The 18,084-nt window shown below is 34.1% G+C and overlaps 1 protein-coding gene across 2 annotated transcripts in view; it reads left to right on the forward strand.

Annotated features, from left to right (window-relative positions):
- The window catches only part of LOC145690874 (uncharacterized), a 97,149-nt gene that overhangs the window by 13,282 nt on the left and 65,783 nt on the right, over nt 1-18,084 (forward strand). The window contains exon 2 of one of the 2 annotated variants that reach the window (XM_081766273.1): nt 3,239-7,735. The exons of the other annotated variant lie outside the window; for it this stretch is intronic. Within the exon in view, the coding sequence (XP_081622399.1) occupies nt 3,239-4,610 (1,372 nt within the window). The 3' untranslated portion in view covers nt 4,611-7,735. Of the gene's footprint in view, nt 1-3,238; nt 7,736-18,084 lie in introns of those variants that run through there. 2 annotated transcript variants of the gene reach the window in all.

Consider the following 18,084-nt stretch of genomic DNA (forward strand, 5'->3'; position numbering starts at 1 on the left):
GTAGCTTTCGGAAAAATTAACTTGTACAATTTTGCATGTTCGGCCGATACTGCAAATGTTGGTGATTCTATCTACCTGCACAATTGAGTAGGTCAGGGCTGAAAGGTTACATATAGTAATTAGCTCGCAGGAAAAAGATTGCCAATTTTGTATAACATACTTAGCGTGAGATGAACAAAAATAAAGCTTACGTCGCTGTATGTATAATTAACATTTACAATAGTAAGACATCACATAAATACATCGATTTTACAGAAATAATGAACTCGATATATCTACGATAGGCGGATCATGACACTTGTATCAGTAATTCGCATGGGAACTGTAAAATTCTTGTGAAAGGTTGGTATATCAAATACGATAAGATAATATTTTACAACACGACACTCTAAGAATGGGTGATAACATTCCAAGTTGGCATGGTTTAGTGCAGAGCTATATCCAGTGCAGAAGATAGATTTGTGAGATGTGTTATATCGGGTTTGGTTAATCGTTGGGTGAATGAGTTTCGTGTATTTCTGAATGTATACTAAAGGTTAAGGTGAAGTATATATATTAGTTTCTTGAGCTTTTAATAGTTGCTCTTAAAATTACACAGTGAAAATTACTATGAAATCTTCAAATGAAGGTCACGTTTCTTGCAAATAATTAAATATTTTAGCCTTAATTAATAATTTTGCAAACGTTTGCTCAGTACGTTTTACCGGTTTGTAACCAGCGAAACACACTTAATCACAAGAGTGCGACGTTTGCAACAAAATGTGCAGAAAACCAATGCTTAACTTTGAACTTTCACAGATCATTCAGTAATTACAACCGGGGGCAAGCTTATGCTTATTGTTTCTGGTTCAAGATTTGTGCAGGATCTCGATCTTAATTCTTACTTAATGAAATATGTACCTATCTCAGGACGCATTTCTGATAGGAAAATGAACTCTGACTGATACAATATAAACAAAATATGTACTTTCTTCTTAATGTGTTGGTAAAGTCCGGAAAAGATTTTCTGAAAACTCTATTTTAAATCTGAATTATTATTATTATTATTATCATTATTATTTTAGTTCCAGTGCTCATGACAACATGAGGCATAATGTATTACGTAATTTTTTTGCCGTCAAGTTTCAAAAAGGGTATGTTACATATAATGCCATTAAAACTACGTAGACATTTTTAATATAATAACGCGGGAAAGAAGCAGGTAATATTAATGCGAATTAGTAAAGAAGAAACAGTGATTCTTCGATGTCTTTTTGCAAGAAGTAGAATGCTCCGTACAAGTAAAGATGCACGTCCGGAAATGTTAAAAGCGTTATTTGAAAGAGTAATACTTTGTTTCGTTGTAAATAATTTTTAAGTCGTATACTACAAACTTATTTGCTGTTTTTGATGCTGCACATGTTAAAACATCTAAAGAAGTCTATAAGTTGGTTTGAAGCTATATGGGTCTACATCTTAGTTGAACAACATCCGCTTGAGAACGTAGTTTTCTTAAAGTTTCTCGTATACTAGCAAAATTGTGATCACTTAACTACATCAGACAATGCGTGATAGAATTCTATACATGACATATTAATTATATATCATATGGTACATTTATATATTAAGAAATCTACGGAAATTGCCGATTTTCATCCCTTAACGTATAGATCATTTGGTAACTGGTACTGAATAAAGATTTTGTATGAAAAATTTCACCTTCCTAACCTAATCCACTTGTCAGATAGTCTGCTTTTACCGAAAAATATAAACCTCATATTTGTAGGATCTTTACTCTAATGACAGTAACGAAAAAAAGAAAGAAAGCTTTCTAGCTTAGATACAGATCTGACTAACTGCAGTTTAAAATCTAATTTTAATCGATACAGCCATTTCCTTGGCTAATGCCAGATTAGCTGTATGTCAAGTTTGTGCACTCAGATATAATATGCAGATTGTTCATCATCTCCCTCTGGGACGTTGTATTTCCCGAACACTGGTGCACATAAGTTTTTTAAAAGTAAAAATGTTAGTGCGCCAACTGTTCTCTCTCTGTCGAGAGAGACCCGTCAGATTGTAATGTTTGACGCACAAATATAATCCTTTTCCCGTGCTTGTGATACCCATTTCAATGAAAGTAACGTGATAAAATGCCACTTAAATGTAGTACATCGCCATATATTAGATAATCTATTTCAAGCAGTTCAGCTTCCTGTCTATTATAATCTGATGCATAACGTATTTCTTCCATTTTACGGTATTCAGAATGTAGCATTTATGTTCGCACACCCTTTTTATTTTAAACGTAAAAAACTATAATGGGTAAAGTCTTTCACGATGTTAATAACACTCGATGGATATTGCTTGAAAAAAAACTGTAATATGAGGATTCCAAACCCAGTATAGAATTTTAATTTCTCGGAATAGAATTAAACGAGGTTATTAGAAATTTAAATTGAATGTTCTGAGTAAAAACTTGCAAGAACTAGTAATAATGTAAATATGACAAAGGTGCTAATGCTTGTCCATTTTACCTTAACGTGGAGTTCTGGAATCATAATATCATGTATTTAAAATGAATAGTTAAAAATTACAATAATTTAAAAACTCACCACATCTCAAAAGTATTTATTTAATAGCAAGTCTTAAATATGTATCAGATGTTCCGCGTAGCTATATATTAACAGACGCAAACAATCTAGCACCTATTAAAATATACTATCTGAAGGTATCAGATTATATTAAAAACACCCCTGGAGATTTAGATACTGATTGAAATGCCGCATTTTGTGAAAAAAAAAATAAACTTGTCATACACTTCGTTTGTTTCGCCGTGATATTATTTTTTTGTAGCATGCAATTGCAACAAGTTCATGCAATTTTTAAATTTACTGACACGAAAATTAAAGATATACAAATATTTTTAGCGACAACGAATTTCTGTTTTCGTTTATAATAATGAAATCTTTATTCGATATAGCAAAAAATATGTATGTTCATATGTACTTGAGTTAGCTCTGATATCGTATATTTATGGGAATGCAAAATTTGATATAGTAAAGCAAGGTACATCCTCCTATTTTGAGAATAGAGAGATATGGAAACTCCCCGATAGTTCTCGGTTCATATTTTTACATCATTTCATGTAATCGAACAAAAAGTACGTAATTCTATCATGAAAAATGACGAATGATATATCTTCGTTGTTACTTATTAATTACCTCAATTCACATATCCTTTTTTATTGAATTTGTTGCAGGCGAGATAACGTACCTGCTCTTGTCAGAAAAGTGAATACGCTTATGCACAGAGAAGTGGATAAGGAAACAATTTCTTATTCAGATGAGACATATCACACTTCGAGGCAGTTTTGCGGAGGATGTAAACGGTCACGTTTGTCAAGACCTTTGCTAACACTTAAAAGTGAAAACCGACATTCGTACGAAAAGAGTGACGAACGCTATAGTCAAACATCAACTTCGTCAAATCATAAATTAATACATACAGGAGAAAGAACCCACAGTTTCGAAGAGTGTGAGGAGAAATTTAATCGTTGTTCAGTGTTAGCAACCAATATATTAATACATACAGATTATAAAACTTACATATGCCAAGAGTGTGGAAAAGGATTTAGTCATAGTTCTAGCCTGGTAAGACACATTTTGATACACACAGGCGAGAAATCCCATACGTGCGAACTGTGTGGTAAAAGATTTAATTATCGTTCAAGTTTAGCTAGACACATGCTTACCCATACAGGAGAAAAACCTTACAAATGTCAAGAATGTACAAAGGAATATAGTATACGTTCTAGTTTGAACAGACACATGTTGATCCACACGGGAAAGAAACGTCACAATTGTAAAGAATGTGGAAAAGGATTTAGTTTACGCTCAACCTTGTTTACACACATCTTAATTCACAAAGGGAAAAGAACTTACATATGTCAACTATGTGGAAAGGGATTCACTTTACGGTCAAATTTAGCAAAACATACGTTAGTACACACAGGAGAAAAATCTCACACATGCGAGAGGTGTGGAAAGAGGTTTAAACATAAACAACATTTGGTTACACACATGTTCATTCACACAGGAGAAAGACCTCATATATGCCAAGAGTGTGGAAGAGGATTTAGTCAACGTTCCCATTTGTCTACACACATGTTAACGCACAACAAAGTAAAGTCTTATATATGCCAAGAATGCGGAAAAAGATTTAAGCAACGTTCACATTTAGTTAGGCACATGTCAATACATACTGGAGAAAAACCTCATACATGCCAACAGTGCGGGAAGGGATTTAGAGAACGTTCAAATTTGACAAAACATACATTAGTACACACAGGAGAAAAACCATACACCTGCCAGGAGTGCGGTAAGTGGTTTGCGCATCGTTCACATTTGTCTACACACAGGTTAACGCACAAAGGAGAAAAGGCTTACAAATGCCAAGAGTGCGGGACCGGGTTTAAGCTTCGTTCGCATTTAGTTAGGCACTTGTTAATACACAGAGGAGAAAAACCACATATTTGCCAAGAGTGCGGAAAGGCGTTTAATCAACGTTCAAATTTAACAAAACATATGTCGATACACATGAGAAAAACCCTAGACATGCCAAGAGTGCGGTAAGGGATTTACGAACCGTTCACGTTTGTCAACACACATTACTTCACAGAAAAACAACCTCACACTTTCCAAGAGTGTAGTAGGAGGTTTGGTGTACGTGCAAATTTGGTTAGCCAACTGCTCATCCACAGAGGCGAGATTGTGTAGGCTATTTAGTGTACGTTCAATTTTGTCTACACATACGTTGAGTCAGTAGAAAAATTTCACATATAGCAAGTATGTGGTAAAGGATTAAAAGTGCATAGGTATTTGGCTACACACATATTATTTCACGAATGAAGAAAATCCTCACAAATGCCAAGAGTGCGACAAAGGGATTCATTCAACCTACGGATTTGCTAAAAACGTTAATATATAAATAAAAATATTAAACGTATCAAGAGACAAAAGGGATTTAATATTCATTCAAATTTATTTACCCATGTTAATCCACTTATTACAAAAGTATCACATATACCAAGAGTGTAGTATCGGGTTTACTCTATATATATTGCACTACACACAAGAAAACCTCAAAAGTTCGAAAGCTGTGAAGACGATATTCTGTACGTTCATGTTTGGCCACAAGTTGGTTTACACAGGAGAAAGAGCTAAGCTCAAACGGGTCTAGCGTCACTTTTCCGCAGGGCTCCGGAAGGCGTTTGCAAAATACAGAATAAAGAGTATTCTAACCAACAATGTATGTTTGTTAATTGTAGAGGAACATACAGAAATCAGTTTCAAACCTGTATCCATTTCTTTCAAGGAAGTCGACTTTTTATATTCCCATCAATTATTTCTATGACATGGACCTTCATTTCTCAATATAAGATCACTTTAAGGGCTTAATGAACGTACACGATATATGAATTATACAACGTTGACCAACATTAGCTATATGGCCGATAAAAATAAAATTGTTATGGAGCTTAGGACATTGCGCAGAATGTTGGAAAACGAGGATAGCGCAAAATACTGTATTTAAAAAAAACTTACATGTGTTACGTGTTGAATGTGTATTTGTACGTTCCTAAGTATTTTATACGTAACATCCTGAAATGCTTTCTTTACTTGCATATTTGTGTTCCATAGTAACACAATACATTAACAACGTAATTTCTTAACTATGTGGATTCCTTCACTCCCAGACATTTATCTAGTTCCGTGTCAATGTTTGACACATTGAATGTTGATACTCCATTTCGCTTGTAGTGCTTACTACCTACCGTGAGACGGGGTCACTATGCACATCGAGGGTTACTTTGCACAAAATATGAAAAAAGATTCACAGTCATGTGTCGGTAAATCCATGAGCTGTAAACAGGAAGTTACAACTGACACTGTAAGATAGAACTTGTAACTCTAGTTTGGCTATGATATTGGGAGTTATTATCAGTTCTAATTACCGGGAGGGTTGTTGTAATGGTATGGAAAACGATCATTGTAAAGACCGCTAAAATTTAAAAGAATTTCCGTCAAATCAGTTTCGTAGAAAACTACTGTGTATATTGGGACTTTGATGCAATAGTTGAAATTGAAATGTGAAATATTTTATTGCTGAGGTTGCTTTGCGCAACATACCAAAAGGTATGTTCGACATACGAACGTACGTTTCTGTTCAATGTTTTCAATTCAGCATTTATACATTTTACTTTCTACACAAAACTGCATTCAGTTTATAAATATTGATATTAGAAAGATGATACAGGTAGCACTACCTAGTTTGAATTATCGATATTTGTAAAAACTCACGAACAGAAAAAAGGATTCGCGTGAACTGATTTTCCTTTGTTATTCATTTTCCAAGAATATCATCCCAACCATAATCAGTGGAAGATTTACGGGGATTGTAACTTTCAGGCTGAAGCCCACACAAAATTCCACGATTTCTTTGTTTAAAAAGTGTAATGTTAGTCATTTTTATGCGTAAGCTGCAAGCCAACTCCCCAAAAGTCTAGTGATTTCTATAGAAAATAAGCCTTTGTTAGTGAAGCCCCTCTCAAACTACTTTTCTTGATCCGCCACTCGTCATAATTTGTTTTCTAACAATAATTTCGTTCCTGCATGTACCTAAATACGAAATTTACCTAAATTTGGAACGCAGAACGTACCAGTAGTAATAATTTCCTACTAAGCAGTAGTCTTGACCGGTGCAAAGTAACCCCGTGTAGAGGCTGAAACCGCCTTCTCCCAGTTTTACGTTTTTTAGAACTTTAAAACGTTTCGCATTTCAATTTCAACTACTGCATCGAAGTCCCATGATACGTGGTAGTATTCTACGAAACTGATTTAACTTCGACGGGATTTATTATAGATGACATTTTTCAAATGTTATCAGTTTTTTCAGTGACTGGTTTCCATACCACGAACTTTTCAGGTAGTTATATTTTTTTTTTTTTAACTTTCAACATTATAGCTAAAATACAGTTACATGTTCTATCTTACGGTGGAAGTTGGAACTTCCTCTTTACTGTTCATGGTTTTATCGACAGAGAACTGTGAATCTCTTTTCAAATATTGTTCAAACTATCACCCGATGTGCGAATTAACCGCGTCGTACGGTAGTTCAAATTAGTTTTATGCAAGATATCATAGTTTTGAAGAAACGTTAGGTTATATATCATTATTTGGTTTATCTTAACTGGGGAAAAGAAAGTGTTAAAGAAGGTGTTATCAATTCAGTTTCTCTCTCTCTCTCTCTCTCTGTCATCACGTTAGGAGGATGAAGCTCGTTTCGTGTAATTATTTATAACAGCAAGATAATATACACTTATAACTACCAGTATGGAGAAGGGTACTATAGAGGTGAAAGACCCCAAAATATTAGGAAGAGTAGAGATGAAAAAATGAACAAATACTCCACCTATCAGTATTGAATCCATAGTTTTCAGGCGCAGTAAGTGTTGCTCATTGATATTTAATTTGCTTAATTTTTATAATAATAATTATTATTATAATTATGATTAGGATTTGCAAGTATACCTTCAATAGACAATCGCAAGAATGATGCTCCTCGTATTTATTTTCAGTAGTTTCTTATTTCAAAAACTTTTAAATATGCTTAATTTTTTTCCTGGAGCTAGTGCTATTTCGCCTGACACCTAGCAAAATTCAAATTTGTACAATATTATAATAAGAATTTTTACCTGATTTTGAGCCAAAAATTCGTGTTATATATTATTTTTTAACAGCATACAAGAGATATAACTCCAATATATATATATATATATATATATATATATATATATATAATCATAACCAATTAATAACCTAGGACAATACATAATGGCACCAGTGGTGAATAAAATATAACAATCTTTAAAAGATTAAATACTTAAAATTGAAAATTGCATCAAAAACCCCTACAGTTTGGGAACACGTCTCAAATACAAAACAGTAAGAAGTAGTTTGTGATTCATATCTAGGCCCATTCATTCTTTAAGATGCTCGGAAATTATAAGTCTTTTCACTTGTCTTTTAAATACTGTGTTTTCAAATTGTAACCTCTATGGTGAAAAGCAGAACACACGCCATTAGTAGATTCAAATTCAGAACATGTTAAAATAAAACTATTGGAGATATTTTTATAGCTCTTGCCTAGAATAGTCATATTCTTTCCTAGATTGTAGAAAATAATAACTAACCCTTTTAAATTTTGTATTTTTTTGGGGGGGTAATTTTTAGGCTTTAAGTCAAGCAGCTACAGTAGCAACACTGTTGGCGCTAGGATCATGATTTGTACCTCGTCTTTTTTTTTTTTTTTTTTTTTTTTTGCAATGAAGCAGTTTCCAACTGCATCAGTCAAATTTCCCTATTACGTACCAAAGGCGAGAAATTCCCGCTCAAAGTGGAAAAAAGTCTTGACGCTATAGCCGATTTACCAATTTTCCTTCAATAATACATTTTCAGTCAATTTCTCTCCAATCCCCCTTCAGCATAAAGAGTAATAACTGTAGGAACATGAATAATACCTCGTCTTGTTTGGCATGAATTGGCCTTTCGAACAGTTTAACTTGCATATCCATATCTCGCATCTGAGGGGAGAAAGTTTCACCAAATATATTTAAATAAACGTACCTTTTTTAATATTGGGCCCCTCGGTGCCCCGGGCCCCTCTGTGCCGCCCAAAATATTTCGGAATATACTACATAGTGTACCGGTATGTAATAACAGTACGAAATATCAATCTCATATTTTGAAAATTGAGGCCGAGAAAAAATGCTGATCCATTTGCTTCTATAGGGGAACTTGCAAATTGTTGAGACATTGGTCAATATTTTTCTTGCCTTTAGTTGTTAAGGTATATGATTGGTATTTCGTACAGTTATTACATACGCTATGTAGTATATTCCGAAATTTCTTGGGCGCTGAGCGTTACCAACCGGGGCACACAGGGGGGGGGGGCGAAATATTGAAAAAACAGCATTTCTTTTTACAAAATATTTCCTCTTGGGAAAATTTTCTCCTCTCATGTGCATGATACGAATATGCAAATTATACCGTTCGAAAGGCAGATTCATGCAGAAGAAAACAAGGTACAACTCATTGTTTAAGGGTAAGTATCGATAATACTGTAGATAATTTAGTAAACAATTTGCCCAAAAATGTGTAAATAAAGTAAGAATTCAAACATTGGGAAATTACCTGGCACCTTTCTATTTACTCTAGCATCATGATTTGTATCTCACGTTGTTCCAAATAAGAGTTTGTTCCCAACTGTACCACTTCTAGTATGTCTATATGTCATTGAGGGGAGAAATTTATAAAAAAAAAAAGAGGAAATTTCTCCTGAAAACTCATTTTTCGATTTGGGTGGGATTTGAAAACTCGTCTTCATACCGAAACCAACGATGTACAAGTTATGTTTGTAAGATTAATAGGGATGCGTCACGAATTTAAAAAAAAAAAAAAAAAAAAGCTCTGAAATTCACTCTTTTTTAAACACGCTTTCGTTGTTTGTGACGTTACTGCCCCCAGTCATCGCACACGTGACTCCAAATTCCCATAAAACATGTTTTTTGATGCTTCCATACTTGAATAAATGCAAGAACTGGAGATTTATAAAGCAAATTCCGACAGTCGATGCTATGACCTGTACACATGCCAAAAAATTTAAAAGGGCTAATTATTTCACTCATCGGGTACCGATAACGGTATTTCAAGTGAAACACTTCCACTTGAAACACTTCGGAGCGCGTAAATGAGAGGTCAAAATTTAGAATAAGATAAAATAAATGAAATGAATAGTTTTAGTTTCTGTTATCTACGAACATATTTGTATTTTTATTATTGTGTCACATAGCAATAAATGTGTTTTCCTCAGTTATTACGGATAAAAGAATTTCAAATTATATCCTTTGTGTTAAGAATCGGAAAAACTACTATTAACAATCACAAGTTTGATAATATTTCAAGAATAAAGATTGGAAACATTTTCCTAACATGTTTCGGATTTGTACCAAGTATATATTTGACATCCTGCTATTCGTAGTTGAACAGGCAAATAACTTTTTTTTTTTTTTTTTTTTTTTGAAGGAAGAAGTATTAATATCCGTACCAACAAACAATGAAAGAAATTTTGATCGTAGCATTAAAGTTGATTCAAACTTGTTGATCAGAACGGCTCCTACTCTGCTTCTAACTGTGGATGGTGTAATCTGAGATCGTTTCATTTCTTTTAGGCGAGTGCAATGAATTGTTATATTGTTTGAGAATATAAAGGAATGTAACAATATCCCACGTACAAACCATGAAAAATTTCCCAACCATTCAATTTGAAACATGTTTCGAACTTCTAAAGTTATTACCAGTTATTTTGCTCCTAACTGTAGACAATGTAATCTGACAAGCAAACCTTACGTTTGGGTGAATCGAGTTGCTGACTGAAACACATATGAAAAACTAGTACTAAATGTGGTCAGTATTTCAGTGAAGTTGTAGGTGCGAAGCTCCAGGGGCTTAGGAGATACAGCTACCAGAACATCACATGGAAGTACAGAATAGTCTTCATACAATTGGAGGTAAAAGCTCTGTAAGACCTCTTGTAACGACAAAAGGTGAATAACAAATATGTGGGTACATATTAGGACTAGGGGGAAGTCATATAGTAAGGGTATACCTGACGGCGGCCATCTTGAAATCCACCATTTTGAATTAAGGTTAAGTTTTTATAATAGGAATATTGTCATGTGATACATGATTTAAGGCTCAAATTTAATGAGAAGAACAATGGTGATGTTAATTTTGATTTACGCGCAATTGGTAAAAAGTTACAGGGAAATTAATTATTGTTGCAGCGTATGTATTAGTCCTTTATCCCACCTTGTAAATTTTGTGTTAATGATAATAATTAAATAAAAAGCAGGTGGATAAATATTAGGTCTATGGTAAGAGTTTCCTTGATGGCGGCCATGTTCAAATCCTCCATTTTGGATCAGACAGAAGTTTTAAACAAAACGCATAGCAGTGACACCTTATTAATACCAAATTTTACCATAAATCCAACGTTATAACCATTTTTGCTAATTATTAACCAGCACAAAATTAAATGGGAATAGCGTAATTAAATGGGAATAGATGACTTCGGGCTAGAAGTTAATCAGAATTACAATGGTGCAGTTACAATGTTAGTTGTTTGATGCTGCACGGCATTTCGTTTTTTTTTATCCTGTACTACATATTGATTGTAATAATTGAGGACTTTTCTGGACGAAAGACCCAAGTTCAATTATGACTCAATTTCACTTTGATCATTTTTCCTTAAATTAGCAGCTTGTTTATACGATAGCCAAAATGGTTATACCGTTGGATTTATGGTAAAATTTGCTATTAATAAGGTGTCACTGCTAAGAGTTTTGTTTAAAACTTTTGTCTGATTCAAAATGGCGGATTTGAACATGGCCGCCATCAAGGAAACTCTTACCATAGACCTAATATTTATCCACCTGCTTTTTATTTAATTATTATCATTAACACAAAATTTACAAGGTGGGATAAAGGACTAATACATACGCTGCAGCAATATTTAATTTCCCTGTAACTTTTTACCAATTGCGCGTAAATCAAAATTAACATCACCATTGTTCTTCTCATTAAATTTGAGCCTTAAATCATGTATCACATGACCCTATTCCTATTTTAAAAACTTAACCTTAATTCAAAATGGCGGATTTCAAGATGGCCGCCGTCCGGTATACCCTTACTATATGACTTCCCCCTAGTCCTAATATGTACCCACATATTTGTTATTCACCTTTTGTCGTTACAAGAGGTCTTACAGAGCTTTTACCTCCAATTGTATGAAGACTATTCTGTACTTCCATGTGATGTTCTGGTAGGTGTATCTCCTAAACCCCTGGACCTTCGCACCTACAACTTCACTGAAATACTTACCACATTTAGTACTGCTTTCTCATATGTGTCTCAGTCAGCAACTCGATTCACCCAAACGTAAGGTTTACTTGTGAGATCACGTCTTTCTTATTAGTTGAGTGAATATATATTTTGTTACTCTGCTTTTAGATTTTAAACAAGCGGACATGGTCCTAGATACAAGTCCCGCGGGATTTTGCATTTTTTATTTAAGAATAGCTTTGGAGCAGAAGATTAAGAAAAGATTTATCAATACAAAATAACTATGCAAAGTATCTTTTTTGACAAAAATAGAATCTTCATACCTTTAGAAAGTGTGACCGACGTTAGTTTCTTATCTGTGGGTTTCCTTTAAACGGTAATGGTCATTATGACTACAAATCGACTTCTAAGTAACATTAGTCTCAATGTGTGTTAAGGGGCAGCAATATTTTCTTATGCAATATTTTCGTAGTGCATTTATAAAGGTAATCTATAAACGACCTTTCATTCTTCTATATAGAACTGTTTCAGGATGACACAATCATTAGTATTTAAATTGATTTCAGAGTGATGTTAGTCAATTTTCATTATGGGGTAATATGTTGTTCTCACAAAATGCCAGCAAAGCGTTATTTATTTACTTAGCTCCCTACAGTCCAGATTAAAAATATAATCGTAATTACGAAATTATTAAGTACATCCCGCCTGTCGAAGAAAATCTCTTAGTAGCATAGAAAAACACACCTAAGCGGCATTTCATTCTTGAATGCAGACTTACATTACAAGAGCACAATGATGGCTATGAATCCAAGGTTTTATGGGAGAAAAGATGTAAACGGCTTTGAAAAACCTTATTGTCCACTCTTATTAGATTTCTTGCACGTCGGAATATATTATGTGATCCAATCGAAAGTGCAGGAGCGTACGAGTTCAGGAACCCAGACTGATGAAAAGGTTATTAGACAGGGGTTTATAGTTTACTTGTATATAAGTTTTTTTAAATATATTTTGTGTTTCCACTATTTTTCCCTTTCTTTAATTTGCAGCTTTTCTCAATTTTTAAAAGTATTTTTTGACACTATTTTCGATTGAATTTCACCAAGATATGAGTTTTTTCATTATTATTATTTTATGAGTACTCTTGTGTATTTATAGCTTTTACCGTACTTCATACTGTCTGTTTGGACAGGTCCGTATTTTTGCACTTGAAGATATAAATGCTGAACTATTGCATTTAAACCAGGAAGTTCACGAGTGAAATCTTAAAAATTAAAGTTAAATTTTACATTTCGAATAGTATTACGACTTCACGAAAAAAAAGTGGAAAGCTGAGATTGTTTCCGAAGTCAGTTTTCAAATTACAGGTTCTCAAAATATTCATAATTTACCAACAAAATATTGCATGCTTGACATTTGTCCGATTAGCATTTGCAGGTGGCTCAAAGTTCATAGTATACTGGGTTGGGTGTTGTTTTTAAGCTTCTACATCACCCTTTACAAGAATTTCTATTATCAAACGTGGATTTCTTTAATTTATACTATTGTTTTCTTTTAAGATTATAGCCTGTGTTCCCCCTTTCTTTGTCGACTACTTACAGTCTTATCTAGGGCACTTGCCTCATGCCTTTATCTTCCTTGCAATTGTCTATGTCCGTTGCCTCCCTTTTCTGGTTAGTTACAACTCAGTAGGTTATAATTATGCATTTTAAATGTTGCATGGTGTCTAAAGTTTAAACTCAGTCCCTTTCTCCTTCGTTTCCTTCTACTTTGTAAGATATTTTCTGAAATTAAAAATTACTCTAATAGCATATACGTTACAAACATGGAAATCCTAAAAGAGCTGGGAGTGAATCAAAACACTACTTTCTCTTCTTTGTCTTCGGTTAAAAATAATGTTATTATTTGGATCAATCTTTCGCGATTAATTCCCATCAGTATCGTCTTAAAATCTATAGGATAAAGTGCGAGTAAAATGGAATTAAAAACAACAAGAAACTGCTGGCAATCAACAAGGATATCACCTAAAAGTTCGTTCCTCGCTTTCTTGTCATTCTTCCGAATATCAGTTTGTTATGTTTTTTTCCCTTTTTCATTTGGTCTGTTGCCACACTAAAACAAACATATTTGGAATTACAAACAGGTATTATAACGATCATTAACAAAATGAAAGTGATGTTCACTTGTTCTAGGTTATTTCGATTGAAGCTAATTTTGTTTATAACAAATTTTCACGTCTTCTTTTATAAAGATTTATAATTTGTGCTAAAGTAATATATATTTTTTTTCTTGTTTTCGTTGTGATTTTCTTCTCGACATATTGTTTACTATATGCTGAGCTAATTTCTGAAATTAATTTGATATTTTACCATTTGATGTTATCCCATGCCTGTGAATTATTTTTTTTTCTAATATCAATAGTGTTTTCATTTCTACCAGGGTCATAATGAGAAGCTCTTAGGGGCGTAGACCTGAAATCATTAGGAGGACAAAGTAATTCTAACATAGACGTTATCACATATGCCAATTTTTTGTTCAACTGACTGATCAACAGTTGTATATGCAGTATTATTACAAAACTATCCTCGCAGACCGTTTAAACGCTTAATATGTAAATTTCAAAACCACATAATTTTATTCCGTTACGCTCAATAAAACATTTATATCAAACATAAGGTGAAGACCTTGGAGGTCAAGAGAACTGACTTTTGAAGTAGGTATATTTATACCCAGTAAATGGACTCTCCATAGTGAAATATATAAGCTGGGAGAAGAACCACGACGCAATTCATTCATTGGTATTCCCTCGAGTAGACTGCGATGTAGTTCTCCTTCTAGTTTGCATATTATGCTCCGAAGAGTACTTTACTGAATATAAATAAACCTTATTGCAATTGTCACGTATAACTTAGAACCCTTTTTTATGGGGCCCTAAATTGAGCTGTTTGAAAAGAGTCAACTAAATGCATTTTCGAACTATCAGTAACCAGATTGAACTATGTAGTTTTTCATCAATCGTAATAAATTATCACTTTTGCAAACAATGACAAATAAACTCACATAAAAATGTGATGCAACAAGTGGCAACCTATCTTTTTTGTGGTATTTGACATCCTTGGATTACAGTTTTACACATACTTGTTACAGCTTGAAAATGCAGTTATGATAGCTCACTTTGGTTTCAGACAGCATAATTACTATTATGCACTGACACACACACACACACACACACACATATATATATATATATATATATATATATATATATATATATATAGCATTTAACTTTTTTAAGTATATCCCTTTCATACTGCATTAACATAAAGGGTTGTCTTGGCCAAGGTTCGCCCTTAATCTTTATTTAATAATATTGAGTTTGGAAAACGCACGTTTACAACTTCTTTTACTTCTGTAAGAGGGATCGTAGGGAAGAACTTGTACACTTTGAAGAGCTATGTATAGCATAAGGCATACACGCGATATTCATATATAATTTTGAACGCACATGTGAAGCAAGGCAAGCATTATTTAAGTTGGTTTCCTACATCGCTGTTTCATTATCGTCTCACCATGTTTCTTCTTCATACTCACTAATTAAATATTGAATATGATGGGGCCGCGATGGCTGAGTGGTAGAACGTTCACCTCTGGTGCTTGGGGTTCCGGGTTCGATCCCAGACCCCGCCAAGTGGTGGACCAACACCGTGTGTGGGGGTTCTCTAGGGGTTCTCCCGTTTCCTCCCACTTTCTTCATTCCACCATTTCATTCAACACTCATCATCACCGTCTCCTCTAGCCTAACCGGCATAACCGTGGGACTCAAAGATTTCATTTATATTGAATATCATATTCACTCAGAACATCTCTTTGCTATGTCTTGGACCAGACCTCTGCATAAATTTTAGGTCTTCGATTGGTGTCCGTTTATCTATGTTGGGCTCACAGATTTTGTTGATTGCATTTGAGGGTAGATTGTCTTTTAAATAAGAAATCCGCCGTGAATCGAAACACACCGATTCGTGGTAAAGGTTTTCGTGTTTCGAAAACCGGTTAGTCATTTCTTGAATGATTTTCTTAAAGACATCACTGAAATCACACAGCCTGAAACTTTTCTCGTCTGTATTCCTTGATTTCATGACATGCCAATTCAGATTATACAACGATATTGTATATTTGTGAATTACATCCATTTTTCTTGTAGCTATTTTGGGCAAGGATGCTACTTAAAAGTGCACAATCTGTTGTTTAGAAGAAGAAAAAATATATAGAATATAGTTGATATTAGATAGATAATCTGTAATTGTCCGTGTAACGTGGGTTACTGTCACCACGGCATGGCGCGTCCTCAGGTTGCGGATCGAGGAGAAGGCATGTAGATATACAGGTTAGCTGCGAATAATCTGAATAAACAGTCGCGGACAACCGACTAGGAGCGGTCCCCCAGCTTGGGGCTTTGGGTAACACTCACAACCTCATCATGTAAAAAAAAAGAAAGAAAAGAAAGAAAAAGCACTTGTTCAGAAATATTCACAAAAGCATCGGACAAGGACTGATAACCTTGCACGACCTCAGCAAAAGAAAATGGACATGAGATTTGTAGCATGGAATATTAGAAGTTTTTATAGGGCCGGCGCGTTAAAATCCCTTACGAGTGAGTTAGATAAATACAGGATGGACCTAGTAGTAGTTCAGAAAGTTAGGTTGGAAGGAAATGGATCTGTGAATTCTGGAAATTTTACGTTCTTTTACGGGCAAGGAAATAAAAATCAACAGTTAATAACAGGGTTTTTCGTTTACAAACGAATATTACTAGCAATTGAACGGGTTGAATTTGTTACTGACAGACTTTTTGTTATTACTCTTAACCCTTAGATGGTAACATCCAAAAGATAAGCTTTAACAGTAACATCCGCCTGAGAGACGGACACACACAATTGAAACGCTTGAAGCCAAAGTTGTGGAAGTCAGTTTTCAATTAGGTTATTTACACCCAGAGAATTGATTCTAAGTAACAAAATTCATAAACTGAATATGAAACACGTCGTAATTCATTTATGGATGTACCCATGAATTCATTACAACGTGCTTCACCACTGAGAATCCATTTCTAAGCATAGGCTATAACTTATAGAGTTTTATCAACATATAAATGCATCCCAATGTAATATGTCGTTTGGCATTTAGAAATGAACATATTGAAAACATTAGGTACTACTACTGGAGGATTCTTTCATTTCCTTCTTTCACGAATAGATGAATCATCAAACATAAGAGCCGCAAGCAAAGAATCACATCTTTTGAGAGACATGGTTGCACGAAAAGGATGAAGTCCAATGCAGTCAGTTGATAAAAGTGACACCAAACGCCCCAACTTGAAAATGGAGCACAAAGTCATCAAAGCAATAAGCGCTTCAATTTTAGTCTTGTCAGTATTCTTATAACTTGAAGAGAACTTCATTTTAATCACTTCCATTTCACACTAATGCGGTCCATTTTTTTTATAAAAATAAATGGCATATGTTCTCTAGATTTGGAAAATTCCGTAACTGATTCGGAGGTCCTAACCATGATGACAATTTAATTTTTATCACGTTAGGTGTTTTAGTACTCAAATTTGGCTTCTTGTACCTCCATCTGATACAATTATTATTATTTTTTTGCAATAAACACTATCTGTTTCTGTTGTACTTGCGTATTATTCTGATCGTTGTTGTATCCTTCATCAACTACATTATTCGATCATTAAACTCTATTTCTGGATTGCTGTGATGATCTGTTTTGGATAAATGATCTTGTTCAGAAACATACGAATTATCGGACCCCTATTCATAACCAATTTCTGATTTATAGCCATTTCTAAGTGCTACCTTAGTAGTCTTTTGTAATATAGCCCTACTCCTTTGTGATATAAATTTGCTATTTGACATCTTAAAATATTTAGATTTTCGAAACAGAAAAAAAAAACACCCAAATATTAATAGTTGTCAGTATAACGTAATATCCGCCCCTTAGACGGACAAAATATATTTCCTTTACAGTAATATCCGCTTGCGAGACGGGGTGGAATAACTTTATAAACACCGAAGTTTGCAACAATGAGCTAGACACGCGACCACCTGCTCAAAACAGTACAGTCAACCCTAAACTG

Source organism: Thermobia domestica, chromosome 7 (assembly GCF_964235325.1).
Source record: "Thermobia domestica chromosome 7, izTheDome1.hap1.1, whole genome shotgun sequence".
NCBI lineage: Eukaryota > Metazoa > Arthropoda > Insecta > Zygentoma > Lepismatidae > Thermobia > Thermobia domestica.